We start from the raw sequence: 25,622 nt of genomic DNA, 5'->3' as shown, positions 1-25,622 counted from the left end.
ACCCACCCACACTGCCAGAAATGCCGTTTTTTCTTGACGTTTCTTAGTGGTCCCAAATTCTTAACAAAGACCCCTCTGCTTCAGGGTCGGGGGAGGAGGTTAGGCACTGGAGTGAGAGGTATTAGAAAGGCCTCATTTGCCTAGATTTCTTTCAACGACCTGGTAGGGCAACCACAAGGAAATTGTTTCCCTTTTGTGAAAAGATGGGATTGGAGTAAACAGTCCGTTCAAGGTCTGACAATCTTTGATCCATGTATCTGGCCCAGTTCCAGGAGGACATGTTAAAAGGGTTGGGACAGCAAGGTGACAGGTTTCGAGGTGGATGCGGACCACGTTGAAGTCAAGCCTTGCACTCAGCTTTCCTAAGGATTCCCCTCGTACTATATTTTTTGTCAGGCGGCTCCGCGGTCACCTTTGCTCCGCGGTGATTGGCCTGCAGCGGGGTCCTCGTGTTTGTCCAATATGGCGGCGCCCACTGGCGGTGTGAACTGTGAGGAGTTCGCCGAGTTCCAGGTGATGGGGTTTTCCTCATGTGGTAGGCATGTGCCTCCTTTTGTCCCCAGACCCTATTCCCTGCTTTGCGAGGGAGTATGAACCAGCTTTGGAAAAAGCGGGCAATTCAAAGCTCTTTTCTCGAGCCATTGGAGGTCATGGGGGGCGCGGGTTTGGCCTTAGGGAGCGAGGCTGCTCTGTAGGAGGAGGGCGGAGCGGGGGTCATAGTTCTCTCCGCGGCTCTCAGGCCTTGACTGGGAAGCTCTGGGTAATCCGCGGTGGTAAAGCTCGGGATCCGTGGATAAGGATTGTAACAATCTTGTAGCAGTTCACTGAACTCAGTTTCCAGCTTCTGCCATTCCTCTCCTACTTTTCTAAGTAGAGTTTTTGTGGGAGAGAAGAAGGTGAAGAAGAGCTATTTAGTTGATAAGACAAATACTTGGTACAATTTACTATTTTTGTGGGACAGGACGTGTGGAAGCTTGGAGGGAGGATTAATTATAGTACCTGCTGTAGTGTCATTGCCCATTAGAGAAGATGTAATATTTAAAGGTTCTGCCTTTTTATGTTCAAATATCAGAGATCTAGGGCTAATTATTAACACGTGAATTCAAGAATAGGGATCTGGTTTTAACCAAGTTGCCATTAAAGTTATCTGTTCCAATTCAGTCATAAATGTGCTTCTGTTTAGTTACAAAGTTGAATTCTAAAATCATGATCTTAAATATGTATTGCATTATTAACTAACCCAAGATACTGAAAAATTGACCTATCTATAGTAAGCTTTGTACTTTGAACGATTTGAAGGTAGTGGTATTCTTGAATACTGCCTCAGCCTCCCTGTAGCTAGGACTACAGGCACGTGTCACCACGCCCGGGTAATTTTTTAAAAGAAATTTTGTAGAGACAGTGTCTCACCAAATAATCCTTTTGCCTCATCCTCCCCAAAGTGTTGGGTTTACAGGCGTGAGTGACCACGCCCGGCCTAGTGTTTAAAATTTTTGCAACTCTTATTTTTTCATTATAAAAATTAGATTTAGTACTTCTGTAAAATATCCTATTTCCAAACTGAAATAAAATCCAGAAAAGAATGTTTAAAATCGAGTGCATAGAATCCCATTTTAGCATGCATTCAAGAATTTATTGGATACTGTATTAGTCCGCTAGGGCTGCCATAACAAAATACCACAGACTAAGTGGCTTAAACAATAGAGATTTATTTTTTCACAGTTCTGGAGACTAGAAGTCCAAGATTAAGCTGCCATCAGTTTCTAGGCTATACAGTTTGATTTAAGGGGGGAAAAAGAGTGTCATCAGAATTAGTCATAGTAAGGCTTCTCTTCCTGGCTTGTAAATGGCTGCTTTCTCACCATGTCTTTTCTATGTCACTATCTCTTCTCTGTGCCTGCACATGGAAGGAAAAGGATCTCTGCTATCTCTTCCTCTTCTTTTTTTTTTTTTTTTTTTTTTTTTTTGAGACAGAGTCTCACTCTATCCCCCAGGCTGGAGTGCAGTGGCACAATCTTGGCTCACTCCAACCTCCACCTCCCGAGTTCAAGCGATTCTCCTCCTGAGTAGCTGGGATTACAGGCGCCCACCACCATGCCCGGTTAATTTTTGTATTTTTAGTAGAGATGGGGTTTCACCGTGTTGACCAGGCTGGTTCCGAACTCCGGACCTCAGGTGATCCACACCCCTCTGAGCCTCCCAAAATGCTGGGATTACAGGTGTGAGCCATGGCACCCAGCCTATCTCTTCCTCTTCTTATAGGGACATCAGTTCTATAGGATTAGGGCCCACCCTTATGACCTCTGTTTAACCTTTATTACATACCTCAAGGCCCTATCTCCAGATACAGTCATGTTGGGGATTAGGGATTCATGAATTTTGGGGATACATAATTCAACCCGTAACAGATACCTACTAGTCTCCTGGCACTTGCAGAAACCCAGTGGATGGAGTATAAAACAAGGAACGTAATCTAAGTAGGGCTATAAAATGTAGAAAATATTGAAAAAAAAAGAATAAAATGCTAAAAGAATTTAGAGAGAAACAAATCAAGAGATATGGTTGAGTTGGGCCTTAGGCAGGCAGGGACTAGGGGTATTCTAGGCAGAGGCAATAGGATAATAGACAAAAAAGTTTTATGTATTTAAGGGAAATAGAAAATCAGTATTGCTAGAACACATTATTTATACAGGGGCACATTGGAATTACACAAGATTGCAACCAGATTTATGGAAAGCCTTGTGTGTCAAGTGTGAGTTAGGGAGTCCTTTTTGGGCAGAGGAGGGAGATGATCAAAGAGGTGCTTTAGGAAGATTCATCACTACTGCCAGTGGCTTTCTTTAGGCCCCTATCATTTTTGGAACTAGCTTTGCAACAGGCCTTCCTATCTTCTGGCACTTTTTTTCTCTACTATATTCCCCCTTCAATCTATTCTCCATAATACTGTGGCATATGCTATTATGTTCTGAATTTTATAATGTAAGCTATGCTTTTAAGTTTTAGGTTCATATAACTGATCTAAACTTCTTAACATGGCATATAAGACCTTTTAAAATCAAATCCCAAAGTGCCTCTTGTCATGTCTCTTATCATTGTCCTCATACATGTCTCTTTCTTCCTACCCACCCCCCAGCACTTCAACATGCATGTTTAAATATTAGTATTTCTATTAGGAATATTCATTGACACATAAGTGATTTTTGAATCACATTGTAATTAGGTGCATACTAAATAGGTTATTTTCTAGCATCAATGATGGTTTCTTTTATGCTTACAGGGCTGCTTTCTATTCCTGTCCTTGGGGATGCTGGGTGTTAGAGGACTCTGGCAGTTGTAGACAAGTTTGTGTTTCTAGTTTGGGGGAAGCAGCGTGGGAGCTTTGTTGTAAAAATAGAGTTTGAGGAACTAGATCTGTCTGAAAAGAGCATCATGTAAAAGGGACCTTGATGTCAAGTACCAATGACATTACTTCTGGGTACCATCAGGCAAACGGAGAGGAGAGGAAAGGTTAAGGGAGTTCCATATCATTCTTTGGAGTACACTGTATTTTAGTTATATAATGGCCACTGTCCTACTCCTCACCCCTATGTACCCTAAAAAATATGTAGAATTATAAAATAACTTTACCTGAGAATGAATCTTAGGAATAGACTATAGTATAATTGTAGGGGCAATAGAAAGTTTTCTCTACTCCTGTGCACTACTAAATATAGGCACTCCTTCAATATCTAAATTGCCTTCCAAGAGGATGAAATTTTTACCCCACCAATTAGAGAGAAGACATAAAATGCATTCCAAGAAAAACGCCTGCATAATTTCAGAGTCAGCCTACAATGAGAGGTTCATGATATATCAGATCTCTTCTTGTTTTGAGGAGGATGAAAGATAGAAGAAGCTGGGGGTACTACAGAAGTTATAAAGTTATCTTTGGCTGTGATTTAATGTTTAGAAGCTCATGAGGGTTCTACACAAGATGCAGCCTTCAGAGAACCGTTGAACTGTGTGTATTTCTGTGTTATTTCTGTGGACAGGTGTTGCAGTTTATTGTGTATGATGTCTGTTCTGTTCAGGGGTGTCTTCTATGTATTTTCTTGGTGAATTTCTGTGGACAGGAGTGTATGCCATTGGGGCTAGGCCTCAGGTAGGTAGTCAGTAATTACTTATGGATGATCCACATAATTCAATGACAGCATTTTTGTGCCTTCATTCACCTTCGTTTGCTCACAATCTGTGAGGGCAGCCCGAACTTTTGCCTAGAACCTCTTGGAGTTGCCTTAACAGCTTTGGCACTTTTTTCCCTGTGAAGAAATGTGAGCCTGGTGAGATGGTTTACAGTTCTTTTCCTTCTCCCTTTTCAATTTTGAAAGAAATCACTTCCTGTCTCATTACACCACAAACACACTGGGGGGCCACTATGTTGGACAAAACATTCACTGTTCTCAACAGGTTCCTATAAATAAAATTCGAATCTCCTTCTTTTCGTAGCTGAAATGATTGACCAAATGGCATGCCTCTACTACTTCATCACCCACACTTTATTTTGCTACAATGTTTCCTTCCCCAATCATTTTACCTCCCTTTTTTTCTTTCTCTTTAGCTTTTCTGGTATCTCTTCTGTGACATTTAAGAATGGCATACAGTTTCAGCAATTCCTGAACGAGTACATTAGCAGTTTAGGGGTTGTCATTATATTTTCTAGAATATAGCACTGTCCAGTAGGACTTTCTGTGATGGTGGAAATGTTCTGCATTTATGCTATCTCCATATGATAGCCACTAGCAACAGGTGGCTCTTGAATACTTGAATGTGACTAGTGCAATTAAGGAACTAAATTTTAAACTGCATTTAATTTTAATTTAAATAATCTCACGTGGCTAATGTCTGCCATGTTAAAGGCAAGCTCTAGATCATATATTGATAATTCTGTAGTACACACAGAAAAGTTGATACACAGTCATGCTCCACATAATGACATTTCAGTCAGTGACTGACTACATATACAAAGGTGGTCCCATGAGATTATAACACCATATTTTTACTGCACCTTTTCCATATGTGGATATATTTAGATACACAAGTATCACTGTGTTACAGTTGCCCACAGCATTGAGTACAGTAACCTGCTGTATAGGTTTGTAGCCTAAAAGCAATCATCTATACTATATAGCCTCAGTGTGTAAGTAGGCCATACCATCTAGGTTTGTGTAAGTACGCTCTATGATGTTCACACAACAGAATCACCCAATGACACATTTCTCAGAATGTTTCCTTGTCATTAAGCACTACATGACTATTTGATAATCCATAGGTTCCATTGGTAAGACAATAAAATTGATGGACTCATTACATAGTTAATGTGGATAGATTCCCATTGCTATGTAAGGAACTTAGTAGTATGTCCAAATTGTTTTATTGGAGATGAATCCGGCTAAAGTGTTCAAACTCAAAACTGGTTAAAGTTCAGAGCCAATAAAAATCCCAGGAAATGTCAAAGGACGTAATCTTTCAGCTGGATTGCTGCAGTCGTCTAACTGATCTTTTGACATCTACTCTAGTTCCTCTCCAGTCCACTTTAACCTAAGCAGTCATTTTAGAACACAGATCTGATCATGTAACCTTAATCACAACAGAAAACACATGTTTTGTTCCCTGTGGGTCTCAGAAAAGACTAAAATCCATCATATGACCTCTAATAATGGACCTCATGTTACACCATGTTTTATCTTTCTTTGTGTACTTAAGCCACATTACCTTTTCAGTCCATTAAACACTCTATTTATATGGCTCTCTTTAAGGTCACCCATGATTTCCGTCCTGCTAAGTTTAAAAGTTTAATTTCTATTCATATAATCATTTATTTATTCATTTACATTTTTTTGAGACATAGTCAACAAGGCTGGAGGGAAGTGGCACATCATAGCTCACCGTAACCTTAAACTCCTGGGCTCAAGTGATCCTTCTGCCCCAGCATCCCAAGTAGCTAGGACTGCAGGCACATGTCACCATGCTTGGCTAAATTTTTTACTTTTGTGGCGACAGAGTCTTACTATGTTGCCCAGGCTGGTCTTGAACTCCTAGCCATAAGCAGTCCTCCTGCCTGAGCCTCCCAAAGAGCTGGGATTACAGATGTGAGCTACCGCACCTGGCCCCATATAATTCTTGAGTTAGTAACATTCAACACAAATGACCAATCCCTCCATTAAACCTTTCTTCTGACTTCTGTGATATCACAGAATTTTTCCTTTACTTTTAGATGCAAGAATTCCTTAATCATTGGCCCCCTTCACTTTCTACAGTCTCCTCGAATGATCTCTTCTAGTTTCATGGCTTTAAAGAACATCAGTTTATTAATATAACTCCACCCCGATCAGTGTCAGACTGGCATATTCTACTTTCTATTCCACTCTTCTACTCAGATATCTAATAGGCATCTCAGATGTAACAAGTCCAAAACAGAGCTTTGTTTTTTGTTTTTTGTTTCTTTTAATTTTTAAAATTTTAGATTTGGGGGTACATATACAGGTTTCTTTTTTGAGATGGAGTCTCGCTTTATCACCCAGGCTGGAGTACAGTGGCACAATCTCAGCCCACTGCAACCTCTGCCTGCTGGGTTCAAGCAATTCTCCTGCCTTAGCCTCCCAAGTAGCTGAGACTACAGGTGTGCACCACCATGGCCGGCTAATTTTTTTGTATTTTTGGTAAAGATGGGGTTTTGCCATGGCCAAACTGGTCTCAAACTCCTGACCTCATGATCCACCCACCTCAGCCTCCCAAAGTGCTGGGATTACAGGCGTGAGCCACTGCACCTGCCCGATAGCCTTCTAATGTACCCATCACACAAATTATGAACATTGTACCCAACAGGTAATTTTTCACCCCTCACCTTCCGCCTTACCCTTGCCCTTTGGAGTCCCCAATGTCTATTCTTTCCATCTTTATGTCTATATGTACCCATTGTTTAGCTACCACTTACAAGCAAGCACGTTTGGTATTTGATTTTCTGTTTTGAGTTATTTCACTTAATGGCCTCCAGCTCCATCCATGTTGCTGCAAAGGACATGATTTCATTATTTTTCTTCCTTTTTTGGAGACTTGGAGACAGAGTTTCGTTCTTGTTGCCCAGGCTGGAGTGCAATGGTGCGATCTTGGTTCACTGCAACCTCCACTTCCCGGGTTCAAGCTATTCTCCTGCCTCAGCGTCCCAAGTAGTTGGGATTACAGGCACCTACCACCACACCCAGCTATTTTTTTGTATTTTTAGTAGAGATGGGGTTTCACCATGTTGTCCAAGCTGGTCTTGAACTCCTGACCTCAGGTGATCCACCTGCCTCAGCCTCCCAAAGTGCTGGATTACAGACGTGAGCCACCACGCCTGGATGATTTCGTTATTTTCTGTGGCTGCATGGTATTATATATATATGTGTGTGTATACATACACCACATTTTCTTTATCCAGTCACCTGTTGATGGACACTTAGCTTGCTGTTGTGAATAGTGCTGTGATCAACATATGAGTACAGATGTCTTTTTTTTTTTTTTGAGACAGATTCTCGCTCTGTTGCCCAGGCTGGAATGCAGTGGCGCGATCTCGGCTCACTGCAACCTCAGCCTCCCTTGTTCAAGTGATTTTCCTGCCTCAGCCTTCCAAGTAGCTGGGATTACAGGTGCGTGCCACCATGCCAGTCTAATTTTTGTGTTTTTAGTAGAGACGGGGTTTCACCATGTTGGTCAGGCTGATCTTGAACTCCTGACCTCATGATCCACCCACCTCGGCCTCCCAAAGTCAGGCGTGAGCCACTGCGCCCATCCTCTAGGTGTGTTTTTTATATAATGATTTATTTTCCTTTGGGTAAGTACCCAGTAGTGGGACTACTGGGTCAAATGGTAGTTCTGTTGTTGGTTCTCTGAGAAATCTCCACATATTCCACAGAGGTTGTACTAATTTACATTTCTGTCAACAGTGTATAAGCGTTCCCTTTTCTCTGCATGCTTGCCAATATCTGTTGCCACAACAAAACTTAAAAAAAAAGTTTTATTGTACAAGATTTTAAACATAACACAAAAGGAGAAGGCTGTACCACAAGCACTCATGTACCCATCCCCCAACTCCAACAACTAATTCATGGCTACTCTTGTTTCATCTGTTCGCTACTACCACTTATCCCACCCTAATCCGATCATTTTGAGGTCATCCCAAATACCGTATCATTTTTTTCTGTAAAATTTCTGTCTATATCTCCAAAAGATTACAACTTTCTAACACCATACTATTACCACATACAGACAATGAACAGTAATCATCAGATAGCCTGAGTCAGAATACAACTCTTGATGTTCCCACTCTTTCCAAGTCTCTTCCTTCCCCAGTCTCACCCCACCATAAGTTAGTGGAACTTCCATACAATTAGATGCTTAGGCCCCAAGCCTGAAAGTCATCCTATTTTCTTTTCTCGTCCCTGACCACCAATTCAGCAATTTCTGTTAGCTCTGTCTTCAAAATATATCCTAAGTCCAACTACCTCTCCTTAATTCTACTGCTACCAGTTTTTTTGTTTGTTTGTTTGTTTTAGACGGAGTCTCGCTCTGTTGCCCAGGCTGGAGTGCAGTGGTGCAATCATGGCTCACCAGTGCCTCAACCTCCTGGGCTCAAGCAATCCTCCTACCTTGCCTTAGCCTCTCAAATTGCTGGGATTACAGACATGAGCCACCACCCCCAGCCTAGATGTTCCTATAGTTCGTTCAATCACGTCATTTAGATTTTAGCTCAAATGTTACATCCTCAGAAAAGCCTCTTTTGATCTCTATCTGAAGTAGCCCCCAAGCACCACTCAGTCACTCTTCATCTCGTCACCTTAGTTTGTTTTCTTTTTCATAGTACTTCTTAGTATCTGAGATTATCTTGTTTATAGGATACTTGTTTAATTTCTATCTCCCCCTTCAGGAATTTTGCTCTATAAGAGCAAGGACCTCTTTTATTCACTACTGTAGCCTTGATGTTTTGAATGGTGCCTGACACATGCTAGACATAGGACAGTTGGCCCTCCCATATCTATGGGTTTTATATCCGTGGATTCAATCAACTGTGGATCGAAGATGGTTGAAAAAAAAGTTGCATCCATACTGAACATGTACAGACATTTTTCTTGTTATTATACCCTACATAATACAGTATAACTAACACCTATTTACATAGCATTTATATTGTATTCGATGTAAGTAATCTAGAGATTATTTAAAGTCTATGGAAGGATGTGCATAGGTTATATACAAATATTGTGCCATTTTATATCAGTCTTGAGCATCCTTGGATTTTGGTAACCATAGGAGGACCTGGAACCAAACCCCCATGGATACTAAGGGATGACTGTAATGATATGAAGAATGAGTTAATAAATAATGAACTCTGTGATACTGTCTCTTACTGCTGCATTATTTAAAGACAAATATTGCTGAGGGCTTTCATAACCAAGAAAACCTCTATCCAAAAGGCACAACTTAACCCTTGGCCTCAGAAGATCAGTTCAGTTTAGATAGCGAAAAGGAAGGTTTTGAAAGAGAGTTTAAAGGGGCTTTTTTTTTTTTTTTTTTTTTTTTTTTTTTTAAACAGGCCAGTCATAGGAGGTAAAGTGGCAAGGTGGGTCCCTGTCTTCTACTTACCTATTTTTTTTTTTTTTTTGGACTCCCCAAATAGTACTGCCATCATTTGTTTGGAATTTACCACTTAAGCACAATACATATATCCTTCATTATGTATGGTGGTTGCCCAATGAATACATTGGGATTATTCCTTAAGAATTCCAGTTTACAGAGAATACTATTAAAAAAATAGAAAGATACAGGACGAGAAGATAATGAACTTGGTTTTAGACCTGATATTTGCTAGTGTTTTATTAGTCTGAATTATGAGCCTTCTGCAAGCCGTTTCACTTCTAGGTTGAGGTATAGAAAAGGCCATTAAATTCACTAATTAAAAATTAGTGGAATGATAGAACAGAATCTAGACTACAGACTTAGATTGAATGGACTAAATGGTTTATAATTAGAAACAACCTAAATGTTTGTTAATGAGAAAGTGGCCAAACGAGTTGTGCTTGAACAGGATAGAATACTATTTAAAATATCTTCAGGGATGGGTGCGGTGGCTTTTGCCTGTAATCCCAGCACTTTGGGAGGCTGAGGTGGGCGGATCGCTTGAGTCCAGGAGTTCAAGACCAGCCTGGGCCATGTGGTGAAACCCTCTCTCTACAAAAATATACAAAAAAAATTAGCAAGGTGTATTGCACATGCCTGTGGTCACAGCTATTTGAGGGGCTGAGGTGGGAGGATCACCTGAGCCCAGGAGGCAGAGGTTGCAGTGAGCCAAGATCGCGCCACTGCACTCCAGCCTGAGCAACAGAGTGAGACCCTGTCTCAAAAAAAAAAAAACAACTTTAAAAAGACATTTCTAGCAACATTATATTATGCTCATAATATAATGTCTTAAAGCCAGATTTTAAAATGTTACATAGTACCTCAGTTGTATAAAAACATTAATAGGTATTTGTAGAAAAAAGACCAAAGGGACATATTAAAATGTTGATAATGGTTAACTATGGATGATTTTTATTTAAAGTTTTTTCTAACTTTTCTAAAATGAAAGTAATAATTTAATAATAATAATAATTTTTATTTTAACAAATGGACGAGGAAAGAAAGGAGTTGGTTTCAGTCATGGATTTAAGTTTGGTAAAGGTAAGAAGTAGCATAGTATATTGAGGGAAAAAGAATCAAACATTGCTTTTAATACATATTAATATTGAATGTTAACTTGGATGTTTTCAATAATAAGTATATTCCTAGTATTATATAATTCTGTTTTATTTTCATTCGTTCTTTCTTTTTTTAAGAGACAGGGTCTTGCTATCGTCCAGGCAGGAGTACAGTGGTGTGATCATAGCTCACTGCAGCCTTGAACTCCTGGGCTCAGTGATCTTCCTGCCCCAGCCTCCTAGGTAGCTAGGATTTCAGGCATGAGTCACCATGCCCGGCTAATTTTTAAAATTTTTTTTTGTAGAGACAGGGTCTCACTATGTCTGTCATTAAGGCTGGTCCCAAATTTCTGGGTTCAAGTGACACTCCTGCCTCAGCCTCCTAAAGTGTTGGGATTACAGGTGTGAGCCACCGTGCCCAGCCATTTTCTTGATGCTTTTTAAGTGGCTGTGTTTTGTTGTTGTTGTTGTTCTTCTTGTTCTTGTTTGGATATTTTGTAAATTTGAGAAACTAAAAAGAAAGAGAAAGATATACTGCCAGAAACTTCTCCCAGAGTTTAACTGAAGACGAGATGTAGCTGATGTCCAGCCTTTCTCTAGTGACGAGTGAAAAGAAGTACACTGATCACATGTGGGTTGGAGGGGTTGTGCTGTGTAGGTACTTACTACCAGTCTTTTTAAGTTCCCTGCCCTTTTGATATTATTTTTCTGTTGGTTTTTTTTTTTTTTTTTTGAGAGTTGGAGGCTTTCTGAGGTAAGAGGGATCCTTGGAACATATGAGCTAGGGTTACTAAGAAAAAGTAAAAACTAGTAGTACACTTTATTGGCTGTATGCTGGAGGTGGAAGGAGCATACACTGTTTGCTAAACACCATCAGCAAATGGGATTTCAACATGAGTAAAACAGTCTTAACCCTTAAGACAATCACATTTGAGCCAAGGAGGCAGAGTTGGTGCCCACTGTTAGGATTACCATTACTTAACCTACCTGTCGTCCTTGAACATTTTCTTATGGTTGCATGTATTTGGCTTGGTTTCCTCACTCCTGACTTAAAGGATTGTAAAATATCTAAGAGCTTTATTTTTTACTTAAATGCTTATTTTTTATCACTAACTTTCCATTTGGGTTATATTCTTTTATTTTAAATACATATAGGAATTACTCAAGGTGATGAGGACAATTGATGACAGAATAGTACATGAATTAAACACTACGGTCCCAACAGCTTCCTTTGCAGGGAAAATTGATGCCAGCCAAACCTGTAAACAACTTTATGAGTCTGTAAGTGTATTTTTTGAGTCTTTTGCTTCTTTCATGCCTTTCTTTGCAGGCTGAATAAGAAATCAGTTATCTTGTAACTCGACTGTGACTAAAGGAATGACATCTTTTCTTTGCCTATACCTGATGGTGTATATAAGTTTTGATCTGGTTACTACACATTAAAGAAAATGTGTGACCTTACGCTTGTGAAATCTTACCAAACCTGGGAAGAAATGGTTCTAAAGAATGGGAGCAGTTGTTTTGTAGCCTTTAACTTAAGGAGACCTTATGTACAAAGGAATGAAAGGAGAAGAGTGAAACAGTGAAGTAATAGCCTTTAACTTAAGGAGACCTTATGTACAAAGGAATGAAAGGAGAAGAGTGAAACAGTGAAGTAAAACAGTAACAAGAGCAAGGACTGTGAGCACATTAGTCCTAAAAAGCCAGGCAGCTGGTATAAGGAAGAATTAAAACCCTTCACACCTTTAAATCTTCTTTTTCTTACTCCTCAGGAAGGGGAATAGAAGCATTTGGCAACTGGGAGAGAAGGAAAGCCAGTGGATCAGTTGTCCTTTCCTGAGGCTTTGGTTTCTCAAGTCTATTTTTTTAATTGCCCCCCTTTATTTCTCTTTTTTAATCTCCAAAAGCAGAAGGAAGTAATGATGCAGCAAAATCTTTCTTATAGCTTATTTACCTATATTCTTTCATTAATTTGGAAGCTAAAGTTCAAATGACACTTGCTATTTTAAGCTCTACCACAAGGTTACTGTTTGGATTCATAGTCATAAAGAAGGCATCCTTAAAACCTAAACTGCCTTTCTCAGATCAGTTTTGGACAAGCTTATCCATGTCAGTTAAATTCAGAGCATTAACTACTGATATTTTTGTTCTGTGTTAAAGTATGTTATTTTAAATAAGCAGGTAAGTCTTGTGGCTTGAGAAAATCATAAGATTGTGGACTTTAATGAGTAGAATTCAGTATTGGGAGTCGATAGGATGGGACCTAGTCCTAATTGGCTGTGAGGTTGTTTGACAGTTCACTTTCTTTGGGTACCTCTGTCTGAAGAACTAGAATTTATGGTCACTTTGGTGATACTCCCTCTCTCACCTCACTACTCATATAACCTCCATAATCTATAAAATTGTTTCCATTTACAATCTTCCTATTAACCTAGACGTTTATAGATAGTGTAGTGATTAACAATATGGACTCTAGATCTAGATTAATCTCACATCTGCTACCTCCTAGCTGGGTAACCTTGATTATGTCACATAACCTCTGCCTCAGGTTTTTTTTGTTTTTGTTTTTTGTTTTTTTTTTTGAGACAGTGTCTCACTTTGTCACCCAGGCTGGAGTACAGTGGCAGGATCTCAGCTCAGTGCAGCCTCCACCTCCTGGGTTCAAATGATTCTTGCACCTCAGCCTCCCAAGTAGCTGGGACTACAGGCACACGCTACCACACCTGGCTAATTTTTTTTATATTTTTTGGTAGAGATAGGGTTTTCACCCTGTTGGCCAGTCTGGTCTCGAACTCCTGACCTCAAGTGATCCACCTGCCTCGGCCTCCCAAAGTGCTGGGATTACAGGCGTGAGCCAACATTCCCCGCTGTCTGCCTCAGTTTTAATATTTGTAAAATAGTATAATAATAGTACCTAGTTCATAGAGTTGTTGGCACATTGAATTATAAAGTGCTTACAGTACTAAGTGTTTTGTATACAAATATTGCTGGCCAGGTGCGGTGGCTCACACCTGTAATCCCAACACTTTGGGAGGCTGAGGTGAGAGGATCACTTGAGTCCAGGAGTTCAAGACAAGCCTGGGTGACATGGCAAAACCACATCTCCACAAAAAATACAAAAATTAGCTGGGCGTAGTGGTGTGCGCCTACAGTCCCAGCTACTTGGGAGGCTAAGGCAGGAGGATTGCTTGAGCCCAGAAGGCAGAGGTTGCAGTGAGCCAAGATCACACCACCGCAGTCCAGCCTGAGTGACAGAGCAAGACCCTGTCTCAAAAAAATGTTTGCTGCTACTGCTATCATGTTTTTTTTTAACAGGCCCTGTGGGAATCACAAGTTGTTGTTTTTCATCTCCTTGTTGAGTCAGGATAAGCTTGCATACTAAATTTAGAACTCTTCTGTTTTGGAAATCCTGTGTGTATGTTTGGGTTTTTCTCTGTATCTATATCCTGGAAGGATTCAGCAACATGTATATCAAGTAAAGCTTAATTTTTTCAAGTAGCTTTGTGCCAGGGATCGAGCCTGCAGCAGAGTGCCCATACCAATAAGTACCACTGAGTTCCCTTAAGTATTATGTCAGTCAAGAAGCAGAACTCTATGAAATGTCCAAGTTGCTTATGTTCACCCTGACTTTAATCCCCGACCCAGCTTCCTTCTATAGCTGAAGAAGGAATATTTTTCTTTTCAAATAACACTTCTTCCTAGGAGATGATCAGTAAGGTTATTATGAAGCACTCGTTTTAGAAATTTCCAATCTCTAAAGTATACTCAAGGTAAAACTTTTAAATTTCAATGAGATCTTATTAGAGCATATTCCCTTCAATCTGTGACATTTTTCTAGCTTTACATTGTTTATTCTCATGGTAAACATAAAAATCAATAGTGAACAATAAAGTCTATGAACTTGAAACAATGTTTTACAAATGCGGATTTTGGGTATTATCAAAATGTGGCTGTGATTATGGAAGTATGTTTGAAACATGACTATGATACTTTAGAATCAAGATGGGAAATAAATGAGAACTGTTTTTATTAATTTGTTGCATTAAGATGGAGGTTATCAAAGAGTTGTTCTGTCAGACATCCTTAATTTCAATCAGCACACACAATTGATGCAACCACTAATCTGCTTCATATATAAGTTTTCCTTATCAATACTTATATTTTGTAATCTTGAAAAGGGTTCTGTCTTGCGTAGGTAAAGGTAGCATTCTTTGTTATTTATTGTAATGAAATCTTCTATACATGACTTAGTTTATAATTTCTTTCACTTGTTGACAATGTGAGACAGAAAAAAATACGAAAGGACAAAGAGAGGAAGAATAGCCGTTTAAGTGGCCAGGTGTGTGCGGGTGATTGTAGAATAGAGGAACACATGAATGGAATCACGGGGAATGTCAGTGGTGTAGGGTAGAGGAAACTGAAGTGAAAAGCCCAGCTTGGGGAATGCAGGAGGAAAGCCGAAGTCAATACCGGGAGCATATTGAGGAGGAGGACAGCCCCAGACCTCATACCTTCCACCCTCAGAGATGCTGCCAGTTATGTTTTTAGATGAGGTAGCTGATTCTACACAATCTTCTCTTTCATGGTTTCAGTCATCAGAAATTGTTTTAGAAAGTATTGAATTTCTATAGTCTCAAGGATTTTTTTGAAAAACACTAAAATGTGATAAATTTATGCAGTTTTTTTCTCCTTTCATTCCTTTGTTCTTTTAGTTGATGGCAGCTCATGCCAGTAGAGACAGAGTCATAAAAAATTGTATAGCCCAGACTTCAGCAGTAGTAAAAAACCTCCGAGAAGAGAGAGAAAAGAATTTGGATGATTTAACGTTATTAAAGCAACTTAGAAAAGAGCAGACAAAGGTAAGTTGAACAGAATTAACATTTCTCAGGCAAAGTTTTTCCAACTGTACCCTTCAAAGTAAAATTTTTAATATGAAAATTTTGGCATATAATATGGCAGTTACTTAAAAAAGATGGTTAAGAGATTAGTGCTTCATTTTTAGTGGGCTTTATTTTATTATGTTTAGTTATTATTTGGTAAATTAATGTGCACTTCTTGAACAAATGCAGCATAGCAGCTTTGTCTAAAATAAGCACAGTCATAATTTATTTTCATTTATTTGTTTCTTTCGCACTATTAAAGACAAGGGATCGCTACAGGTGACGTACCACATCAGAAATTCTGGGGAAATCACATCTGTACAGTATCTGCCTTTTGAGACATAATCTGAGAAAAACATCTCTAATGTATTTTGAAAATAGCTCCAGTTTCATTCTGTAGAAATCTGCTGAAATGTAATATAGACTATTTAACTTCAGGATATTACCCTCGTTAACCATAAAAATATAGTATGATTTAAATATAACCAGATGCACTAGTACCTCATTATAATTTATTTCCCTACTGTGTAAAAGTTGCTAGGGATCTTTGGCTTTTTCTTGGACATGACTTTTTCCCATTTCCTCCCCCATCCCTGCAGTGTTTTTACTTTTAAGAAGGCAGCAAGTACCTACCTAGGGATGTGTCAGAGGAAGCCTTATTTTCCCAAATCAACTATAATGTAGATAGGGTGTAGACTTCAGAATATAGTTAATGCAGCAGAACTGTTTCTTTACAGCACTTGTATGCGACGTGTCAAGGAAACAATAGAAAAATACAGCGTATTTTATTATGTGGGATTTATTGCTGTCTTTCTTTTGCGGGGACTCTTAGGGGGTAACTTTTTATCTTGTATAATTTCAAACTTACCAAAAAGTTGTAAGAATAGTGTAAGGAACTCCCATGTGCCCTCTACCTATATTCACTTATTGTTTATATGTTGCCCCACCTGCTTTACAGTTCATTCTCTTCACCCTCCCTCTCTCCTTCTCTTCATCCTTCTCTGCCTTCCTCCTTCTCCCTGTCTCCCCACACACCTGTATGCATAAATATAGTTTTTCTATGAACCATTTTGAGACTGTGTTATACACATTGTACCACTTTACCCTTAAACTCATTAGTTATTTCTAAGAACAGGGACTTTTCCTACAGGACCAGTGTACAATTATCAAAATCATGTTTTTTTTTTTGTTTTTTGAGACGGGGTCTCACTCTGTCACCTAGGCTGGAGTGCAGTGTTGCAATCTCAGCTTACTGCAACCTCTGCTTCTGGGGCTCAAGCAATCCTGCCTCAGCCTCCCCAGTAGCTGGGACTACGGGCGCGAACCACCACACCCAGCTCATTTTTTGTATTTTGGGTAGAGATGGAGTCTCACCATGTCACGCAGGTTTATCTCAAACTCCTGAGCTCAAAGTGATCCGCCTTCCTCAGCCTCCCAAAGTGCTAGGATTATAGGTGTGAGCCATCACACCTGACTTCATGTTTGTATTTTAAGATGGCATAATAGGTGACTTACGGATCCTTGTGGGATTGAGTCATGCTTTTCATACTGCACAGTCATGAAGTTTGCCCTTTGTTTAGTAGATGTAGCTGAACTTTGAAAAGGGGACCTCGTCATCTATTGAAAACTATTAGTAGAAAAGAAAAGAATCCTCTTTCCTTGTAGCTGGCTGCACACAAGGTGAGTAGGCCAGGCTGCTGCACTTTTTCGATCATTCCGCCAATTCAGGATGTCTCACTGGATCCAGGACTCAGCCACTGTCTTTGCTGCTCTCTTTGTTCATGACTACTGCATCAGGTCTGTATTCCATACCTGCTCATGCAACAGGCACTAGTGGATCCCTTGGACAGTGACCTTATGCAGTGATGTTGATCTTACTCCCCTTGCTGTTCGTGAAGGCATATAGATTATTTATTTATTTATTTATTTTTGAGATGGAGTCTCGCAGTATCGCCTGGGCTGGAATGCAGTGGTGCAATCTTGGCTCACTGAAACCTCCGCCTCCCAGGTTCAAGAGATTCTTCTGCCTCAGCCTCCCTAGTAGCTGGGGTTACAGGTGCCTGCCACCACGTCCAGCTAATTTTTTTTTGTATTTTTAGTAGAGACAGGGTTTCACTATGTTGGCCAGACTGGTCTCGAACTCCTGACCTTGTGATCCGCCTGTCTCAGCTTCCCAAAGTGCTGGGATTACAGGCATGAGCCACCGTGCCCAGTCGGCATATAGATAATTTATATAAAACTGGTGAAAGTCTAGTAATTTTGGAGTTTGTATTTCAACGCTCTTGAAGGTGTTGACAAAGGAAACTGCAGGGCAAAGGCTGTTAAATTGGAAACTGAAAAGTCACTGTTTGCAGATCAAGTCAAACAATAGAGTGACTGTTAGTGGAGAGCAAAGTTCAAAACTCTACTGAGTGTTTGGGAATGATTGTGACACACAATTTGCTCAGCCTTGAGATCTGCCCTTGTGTCTTTAGGGCCCAGATAGAATCACCAGGATGACCACTGCAAGGAGGGGTTTAGAAACCAATCAGTGAGTTGCATGAGGTTTGCTTTCTAACTTGATAACATATAGGGCTGGGGGTAACCATGGGGTAGTACATAAGCAAATAAGGAAACGTGAATTTTTTTTTTTTAATTTTCAAGTTTGCTATGAAGATTATGGAATCAGAGAGAGCTCTTGGAGATGGTACAGCTCTACCTCTTCATTTTCTATCTGAGGAAAAAGACTCAGAGATACTTGAGATACTAACTGACACCCCCAAAGCCACAAGCTAGTAAGTGGTAGAACTGGGACTTTAACCCATCTCTTCTGACCCTGCATTCAGTCAGTTTCTTTAAGTTGTGACTAATAGTCAGATACTTTAGTGAGTATATTTTATTTATAGATAGATGCCAGTCAAAAAATCCCCACTAGTTTACCTGAATATTTAACTCAAAAAAAGCACCTTCCTTGCTGGACCTCTATAACTGCTGTCACATGTTAGTGGCCTTAAGTTTACCTGTTGAAGACCTACAGTCTCAAAGACAACTGTCTCAAAGGTGACAGTTTGTTGGTAGCGCTGATAAAATTGTATTAGAAGTTGGCTGTAATATCTGCAATGTTGTAGAATTTTAAAAAATAATCCAAAGGCAGACAGCTCTGAGGAAATAAATCCCACCTACTTTGGTGGCTTTGTAACCTTGTGTATTAATTGTTCTGAAAAGTCTGATTTTGAATCTGTAAAATGGAATTGATACCTAATAACTTCTTATTTTTGGGGGGCATGTGCGGGGAGGATTCAAGGATGTAAGTAAGAGCTAGCATATTGGCTGCTACAAAGTAGCAGTTTCTTTCCTTTATGAGTCTCTGGGACTCCATATTTGTTGCATTAATCCTCTTTGTCATATCACCAACCAGTGGTTTCTAGCTTTTGTTTCACTACTGCTTAAGGGCAGGGTGTTGTGACAGGGGAGGATTCCCTGTCTCAGTGTCAGTGTATTCTCTTTTGGACAGTTCTAATTGTTCGAAGATTTTCATATTGTGAAATTCTGCTCCCATGATATATAAGTACTGCTTCTTAATCTTCTCTCTGGAGTTACCCAGGATGATTCTGAACCCTTTCCTACATAGTATCCCTTTAAATATTTGAGAGCAGTTTTGAAGACTATCTTAGTGACTTTCACACTGTTCTTCAACTGAAATTATTTCTTTGGCAGTCAGTCCAGGCTTTGTCAGAGAAGTGGAGCTTTAATGATTTTGGTCTGTATGGCTGATTAAAATGGGAACTTAGGTTGCATTGGTGGGCTTCTTGAGGCTTGTTACTACTGCACAGCACAGGACTAATTGTCAGAATGCAGTCCTTCTCCTTGTTCCACAGTTCTAGCCATATGTACAGGCCTACGCTTTGACACCAGTTCTGAATCTAAGAAGGGAGTTTGCAGGGAGCCATTGGATCTGTCCCAAGTTCCATTCTTACCGTTGTTGCCACAAATTTCTCAAATCTCCTGCCTGAACTGCACTAGTTGGCCAGGGTCTTTGGCCTGGGTGTCAGATTCATGCTTGCCCAGATTTTGTTGAGCTTTCTGGCATTTTGTTCCCAAATCTGGTCTGGGTTCTTCACTTTGGCCTGAGGAAATCATCCTGGTGTTAACCTTGTAGTTGGCATCAACCTATAGTTCATGCTTTTTTCTCCTCATTTTCCTGAATATTTTCAAGCGTTCTGCCTGGAACTAGCCAGCTTTTTCCCCTTCAAGTCCTCTAACAAAATGCTACTGGGAGTATGGTGAGTCCTGCTCTCAGGGCCTGGCAATGGAATTGGCTACTTTTCTGTTGGAGTAATTAGGTTGGCAGTTACAAAGAAAGCTAAAAAGACTTGGCATTTTTAGCCTGAGACCTCTGACTGTGTGGTTAAGGTGTGAGGAAACGCATGCCTTTCTAGATCACTTCCATGTATATTCTCTTTCCTCCCTGAGGGTTTTTTTTTCTTAATTCTCTATTCAGGTCAGGTTTGCACTTGCTTGTCCTTTTTTTCCTCTGTGCTATCTTTGCAAGTCTGTAGTTGTATGATCAATCTCTAGAACTGGAATCACTGGGTTCAAGGACATGAGAATGTACATTTCCTATGAGTCTTGCCAAATTGCCCTCCATAGAAGTTGTAACAATTTATACTTTTACTAAGAATATACATGAGTATATCTTTTCACATACCTTCACTAATGTTAGGTTTTATCAGACTTACTCATTCTGCCATATTATGGCTTAATTTGCATTTCTTTATACATGAGTAAGATTGGGATTTTGTTATGTTTATTGGCCTTTTGTATGTCTTCTGTGAACTGACTGGCCTTGGGATTTTTTTTTTTTAAAGCTCTCAAGGTGATTAGAATATGCAGCAAAGTTTGAGATTAGCAATTGATTAGATATGGGGAAAGCTGATTGTGTCAAAGAAGCTTCCAAACTCTGCCATTAACAGAAAAAATACTAGAGTAGTAGCAGGTTTTGTTGGGTAAACATGAGTGTGGTTTTAGCTCTTTAAATTTTATAACTTCAATTTTTTTTCTTGCTCTTTAAATTTTATAACTTCAATTTTTTTTTTTTCTCGCAGTTGAAATGGATGCAGTCAGAACTGAATGTTGAAGAAGTGGTAAATGACAGGAGCTGGAAGGTATAAAATAACGTTGGTGTTTGGAAAGAAGTAGGAGGGAAACTGAACTAGCAAAGGGAAGCCAAGGGAGGGGGAGTAAAGAGTGCCTTGAGGCTGTAAGGAGAGTAGAGATCACTCGTTTACATTTACAATTGAGGATTGTAACCTTTTGGGGCGGGGGAGGGAGAGCAGGATGCAGTTAGCATTAATTAGAGCCATTTTATAACAATTGGCTTTACAGGTGGCTCACACCTGTAATCCCAACACTTTGGGAGGCCAAGGCGGGTGGGTCACCTGAGGTCAGGTGTCTACTAAAAATACAAAAATTAGCCTGGTGGCATGAGCCTGTAATCCCAGCTACTCGGGAGGCTGAGACAGGAGAATTGCTCAAACCCAGGAGGCAGAGGTTGGAGTGAGCTGAGATCAAGCCATTGCACTCCAGCCTGGGCAACAGAATGAGACTCCATCTCCAAAAAAAAAACCAAAACAAAACAAAACAAAATTAGCTTTATAAGCATATGATAGAACTGAATGAGCTGCCATCATAATGGCATTAGGGACATTCTCTATGTCACCTAACACTAATTATAGGCATGGTTGATATTTAGAGTTACTACTCAGAACCTTCAAGGAGGCTATTTGTTAAAATTAGCCTTTTTGAGCTCAGTTACTTTCCGTAAGTTTTCCTATCATTAGGTAACCTATACAGTTGCTTGTCTTCTAACTTACCTGATCATAAAACTTGTTATTATATGTAGTTTTACTGGTATCTGATAAGGCTTTTTATTGCTCATAGATTTACAGGCTCCTTATTATCATTGCATAGTTCTTGTTAGGAACTGGATTAGGGGACCAGATCCCAGAAACTTACATATAGTCAAAATTCATGAAACTCTGACTTTAGTTTTCTGAAAAAGTATATCCATTTACCCCTCTCTAAAACTCTAAAAGGCAAAAATCTATTAAATCTGAGAAAATATACTGAAAATTCTGTTTTATCATTTGAATTTAACTAGTGGAATGTTGTTAAACTGTATGCTTATAAGAGAGGTTAGCCGAAGCAAAACCAGAATGTACCAGCTTGCTGAGACGTGAACCATTGCAAAATACAAATTGGCTTTCTTTGCTTTATCACATTTCTCTATCTTATCCTCTTTGCCAAGGTTTCCTATTCCTGCCCTTTCCACCAACATGATAAGGTGTCTGTCACTTGAGAGGATTTGGCAATATTTCCCATTTATATTCTCTGGAAAAATAATATTTACTCTTGGGATTGGATGGGGAAGGGGTACAATGAAACATCTGGCTTGAAAAAACAAGTACAGAAGTTTATGATATATGTAAAATATAGTGGGAAGAGTGAACTATTTTTAATTTAATATTAGTTTTAAAGAAAATATGGTCTATCCACTCCACAGAAGATGAGGCCCCTACTTGTTTTAAAAAGAAGAAAATGTAGCCATGGTGCTCTGGTGCAGTGGGCCAGCAGAAGTGGATAGGAAATCATTTGGGAAAAGGATTTGGAGAGGCTCAGCCAAGTTGTATATATCACCCCAACCAGTGTGTCAAGGCCACTAAACTGAAGCCTCCCTCTTGTCTGATTGGGAATTTCAGGGAAATGTCAGGGCTGGAAATGGGTGAGATGAATTGTAAGACAAAAGGGCTAGAAAGAGTCTTTATAATTTCTACATATTTTCTTTTAATTGTGAGATGCATAGGCCAAAGATTATGTGACATGTAGAATTTAATGAATATTAATAAAATGAATATTCGTGTATCTACCACTCAGCTTAAGAAATTAAATAATAGGTCAGGCGCAGCACTTTACTGGCTCACGCCTGTAATCCCAGCACTTTGGGAGGCCGAGGTGAGTGGGTCTCGAGGTCAGGAGTTCGATACCAGCCTGACCAACAGGGTGAAACCCCGTCTCTACTAAAAATACAAAAAATTAGCTGGGTATGGTGGCAGGTGCCTGTAGTCCCAGCTACTCGGGAGGCTGAGGCGGGAGAATTGCTTGAACCCAGGAAGTGGAGGTTGCAGTGAGCCGAAATAACGCCATTGCACTCCAGCCTGGGCGACAAGAGCGAAACTCCGTCTCAAAAAAATAAATAAATAAAAAGAAATAGAGTAACAGTACCTCACAACCTCTGTGTTTAGATTTTTCTTTTATTTTTATAATAGTCAATGGCAGCCAACATAGGTAGTTTGGTCTTTTTTTAACCTGAAAAGTGATTTGTTCTTTACATTAATGATGTATGGGGGTAAATTCTGAGAAGAAATTATTTTCAATTTCAGAATTGTTATAATTGGACACTTAAAATTTTTGACGTGATTTAAATTTTTTTAATATTAAAAATATTTTAAAAAATTTAAAAATAGTAACATACAGTAAAAATTCTGTCTTCTGTCCCTCTCCTTCAGCTACCTCCTACTTTCCCTTCCCTCTGAAAGATGGTATATGCTTTCAGATACTCACACCTTTTCTAATTTTATGTATGTGTGTATTTTTCTACCTTTGTTACACAAGTGAAAGTGTACTGTTCACACTTTATTTTTTTCCCTTGATAATCTTGGAGATCTTTTTAAATCAGAACATAAATTATTTTTAACCTTGCATGTATTCCATTGAATAACCGTACCAAATTTTTATTTAACACAGTTCCATGTGGACATTTTGTTATTGAGCATTCTTTATTTAACTTATTTTAGATATTTTTGTGTTGTTGTTTAAAAAGTGTCCAGAATATGAAATTGAAATGTTTGCTAGTAACTAAATTACCTGGCTCTTGATGATTTTTTCCCGAAGTAATTTAAATTTTACTAAAATATTAGAATTGTCTTGTAAATGGATGTCAAGGCCTTCTGTGCATTCAGCACCTCATAAGTCAGTTTGAACTGCTGAGGAAACTCTTCTGTTATCTAAATCTGTTGACTTAGGACAAAAATGTTAATAGCCTTTTGAAGCATACTAAATTGAATTTAGTTCCAGGCCTGATTTATGCAGGATAACTCAATGACTTTTATTTCTGTTTCAATATTTTAGGTGTTTAATGAACGCTGCCGAATTCACTTCAAGCCTCCAAAGAATGAATAAAGAGAGATTCTTTTTTTTTTTTTTTTTTTAAGGACTGGGTCATCTCATAAGAGCTAAGCATGACAGATATCAACAGGGCGGGCTTTCTAGGATGATTTCTGAGCCAACAGTCCAAGACCTTTTGTTGATTTCAGCCCCACTTAGCCAAGACCTCAAGTATAAATAATTCTGATAATTATGGAGAAATCAACTGCTATTTTATACTGATTCTGTAAAAAAAAAAAAAAAAGTTTTGTAACTATTAAAATAATTTTCTGACTCAGTGTACATATTTATTTGATTGTTTTCTATGTTGAGACAGTTCTCTTTTTATTTATTGAATTTTTAGTTTTTATTTTTTTAATATCCTGTCAGGTTTTAAGACAGTTCTCATAAGAGAATTTGCATGCACTTTCAATATCTGATTTATATTGTATTTTTTAATTTTTATAAATTTATTGGCATGGATGTGGACCTTTTTGGTTATTGATAAGTTTATTCCTTGATTTATCTTTGTGGGTTGATTATAAAAGGGCAGTGTTATAAGCCGGACATTGTCCAAAGAAGTTTTCTTTTAGTACCTTAACTGTTCTTATTTTCAGATGTAAAAACTAATTTTTGGTGGAATTCTTTCCTGGACAGTATTTCCATGGTCATGGAAAAGGAAAGCAGAAATTCAGGAAAGGGAAAAGCAGGGAAGAGCTTGCATGACAGCAAATGAGTTAGTAACAAACCTGCTGTAATTGCAGGATTTGGTCCTTGCAAAAAAACCACTTTCTAGTATGGAATGGTTATGTTATTAGTTTTCTGTTGCTGCTTAACAAATTACTACACACAGTATCTTACAGTTCTGTAGGCCAGATGGGCAGATTTGACTGGACTTTTTTTGTTTAGGGTCTCAAAGCTGAAATCAAGCTGAGTGCCAGGCTGGGCTTTGGTCTGGAGTCTAGGGGAAGAGTCTGCTGCAAAGCTCATTGAGGCCCAGACTGTTGCATCGTGGGCCTGAGGTCCCCATTTCCTTGCTGACTGTCAGGTACCACTCTCAGCTCCAGGAAGCTACCCACATTTTCTTGACACATGGCTCCTTCCCATCTTTAAGCTGGCCATGGTACATTCAGTTCTTCTCATACTTGGAATCTGTCTGACTTCCCTTTCTGCTACAAACCAGACAAAGTGATTTTAAAGGGCTTGTGTGATTAGGCCTACCACATCTTTTTGCTTAACTCAAAGTCAACTGATGAGAATCATAATTACATCTGCAAATCTCTTGCCAGGTTATGTAATAACCACAGACACCAAGTTTCATGGTCTGAGGGATATCTTGGGGAGCCAATTTAGGACTCTGCCCACCACAGTGATTTAAACAAGCCACCTGGCTCTGGCCCGGTTAGATTAGCCAGCTAGGTGTCTGGTAGGCCTGTGTACATTGACCACCATCAGATTATGCATTTGGAAATGAGTGATAAAGATATAAAGTGCCCACCATTCTTTCAACAAAACTTTGAGCACTTACTGTAGGTCAGACACTTTTTGTGGAGATTATAATCTAGTCTCAACAAAAATTTCCTAGAGGTCCGCAGTAAAAAATGCCTTTATATATAAAGTTGAGTAAGTAATTTTTGGGTAGATAAGTGAGTTGAAAGGATGGATGCAAGAATAGAAAGACAAAGATCTCCCTGATTCTGCTGCTCAGGAGGGAATTCCGATCCTTGGAAAGGCTTCATTAACAGTGTTTCCAGAATTTCAGGTCTGCCAAAATACCATCTAGCTAATCCAATTATGTTAGTAGAGTGCCTGA

General features: G+C 39.2%; 2 protein-coding genes across 6 annotated transcripts in view; one reads left to right on the top strand and one right to left on the bottom strand.

The window, feature by feature from the left end:
* Nucleotides 1–379, bottom strand: part of FAM162A (family with sequence similarity 162 member A) — a 28,421-nt gene extending 28,042 nt beyond the window's left edge. The window contains exon 1 of the mRNA XM_054481090.2: nucleotides 7–379. The gene's annotated coding sequence lies outside the window, so the exon portion shown is untranslated. The remainder of the gene's footprint in view (nucleotides 1–6) is intronic.
* MIX23 (mitochondrial matrix import factor 23) lies at nucleotides 380–24,112 on the top strand. 5 transcript variants are annotated; one of them, XR_010125683.1, is made up of 6 exons: nucleotides 380–513; nucleotides 11,904–12,029; nucleotides 15,461–15,607; nucleotides 18,103–18,158; nucleotides 18,272–18,402; nucleotides 20,713–20,774. XR_010125683.1 is itself a non-coding variant. In XM_054481092.2 (5 exons), the coding sequence occupies exons 1-5, from the start codon at nucleotides 463–465 to the stop codon at nucleotides 23,843–23,845; spliced, it is 435 nt and encodes a 144-aa protein (XP_054337067.1). In that variant the 5' UTR covers nucleotides 380–462; the 3' UTR covers nucleotides 23,846–24,112. The 5 variants fall into 5 exon arrangements, 3 of the variants coding, with proteins under 3 accessions (XP_054337067.1, XP_054337068.1, XP_054337070.1); XR_010125684.1 differs by having other exon boundaries at nucleotides 18,103–18,172; XM_054481092.2 differs by lacking the exons at nucleotides 18,103–18,158; nucleotides 18,272–18,402 and adding an exon at nucleotides 23,795–24,112 and having other exon boundaries at nucleotides 20,713–20,772.
* The last annotated feature ends 1,510 nt before the right edge of the window (nucleotides 24,113–25,622 follow it).

This window comes from Pongo pygmaeus, chromosome 2 (genome assembly GCF_028885625.2).
Source record: "Pongo pygmaeus isolate AG05252 chromosome 2, NHGRI_mPonPyg2-v2.0_pri, whole genome shotgun sequence".
NCBI lineage: Eukaryota > Metazoa > Chordata > Mammalia > Primates > Hominidae > Pongo > Pongo pygmaeus.
Note: the sequence above shows the minus strand (reverse complement) of the source record. Positions and strands in the feature narration are given on the sequence as shown.

Bases quoted from the DNA above. Each gene is read 5' to 3' on its own strand.
- MIX23 (XM_054481092.2), top strand. From the start codon at position 463: ATGGCGGCGCCCACTGGCGGTGTGAACTGTGAGGAGTTCGCCGAGTTC. The intron at 514-11,903 runs GTGATGGGGTTT...AAATACATATAG, and splicing joins AGGAGTTCGCCGAGTTCCAG to GAATTACTCAAGGTGATGAG. The intron at 12,030-15,460 runs GTAAGTGTATTT...TTGTTCTTTTAG, and splicing joins GTAAACAACTTTATGAGTCT to TTGATGGCAGCTCATGCCAG.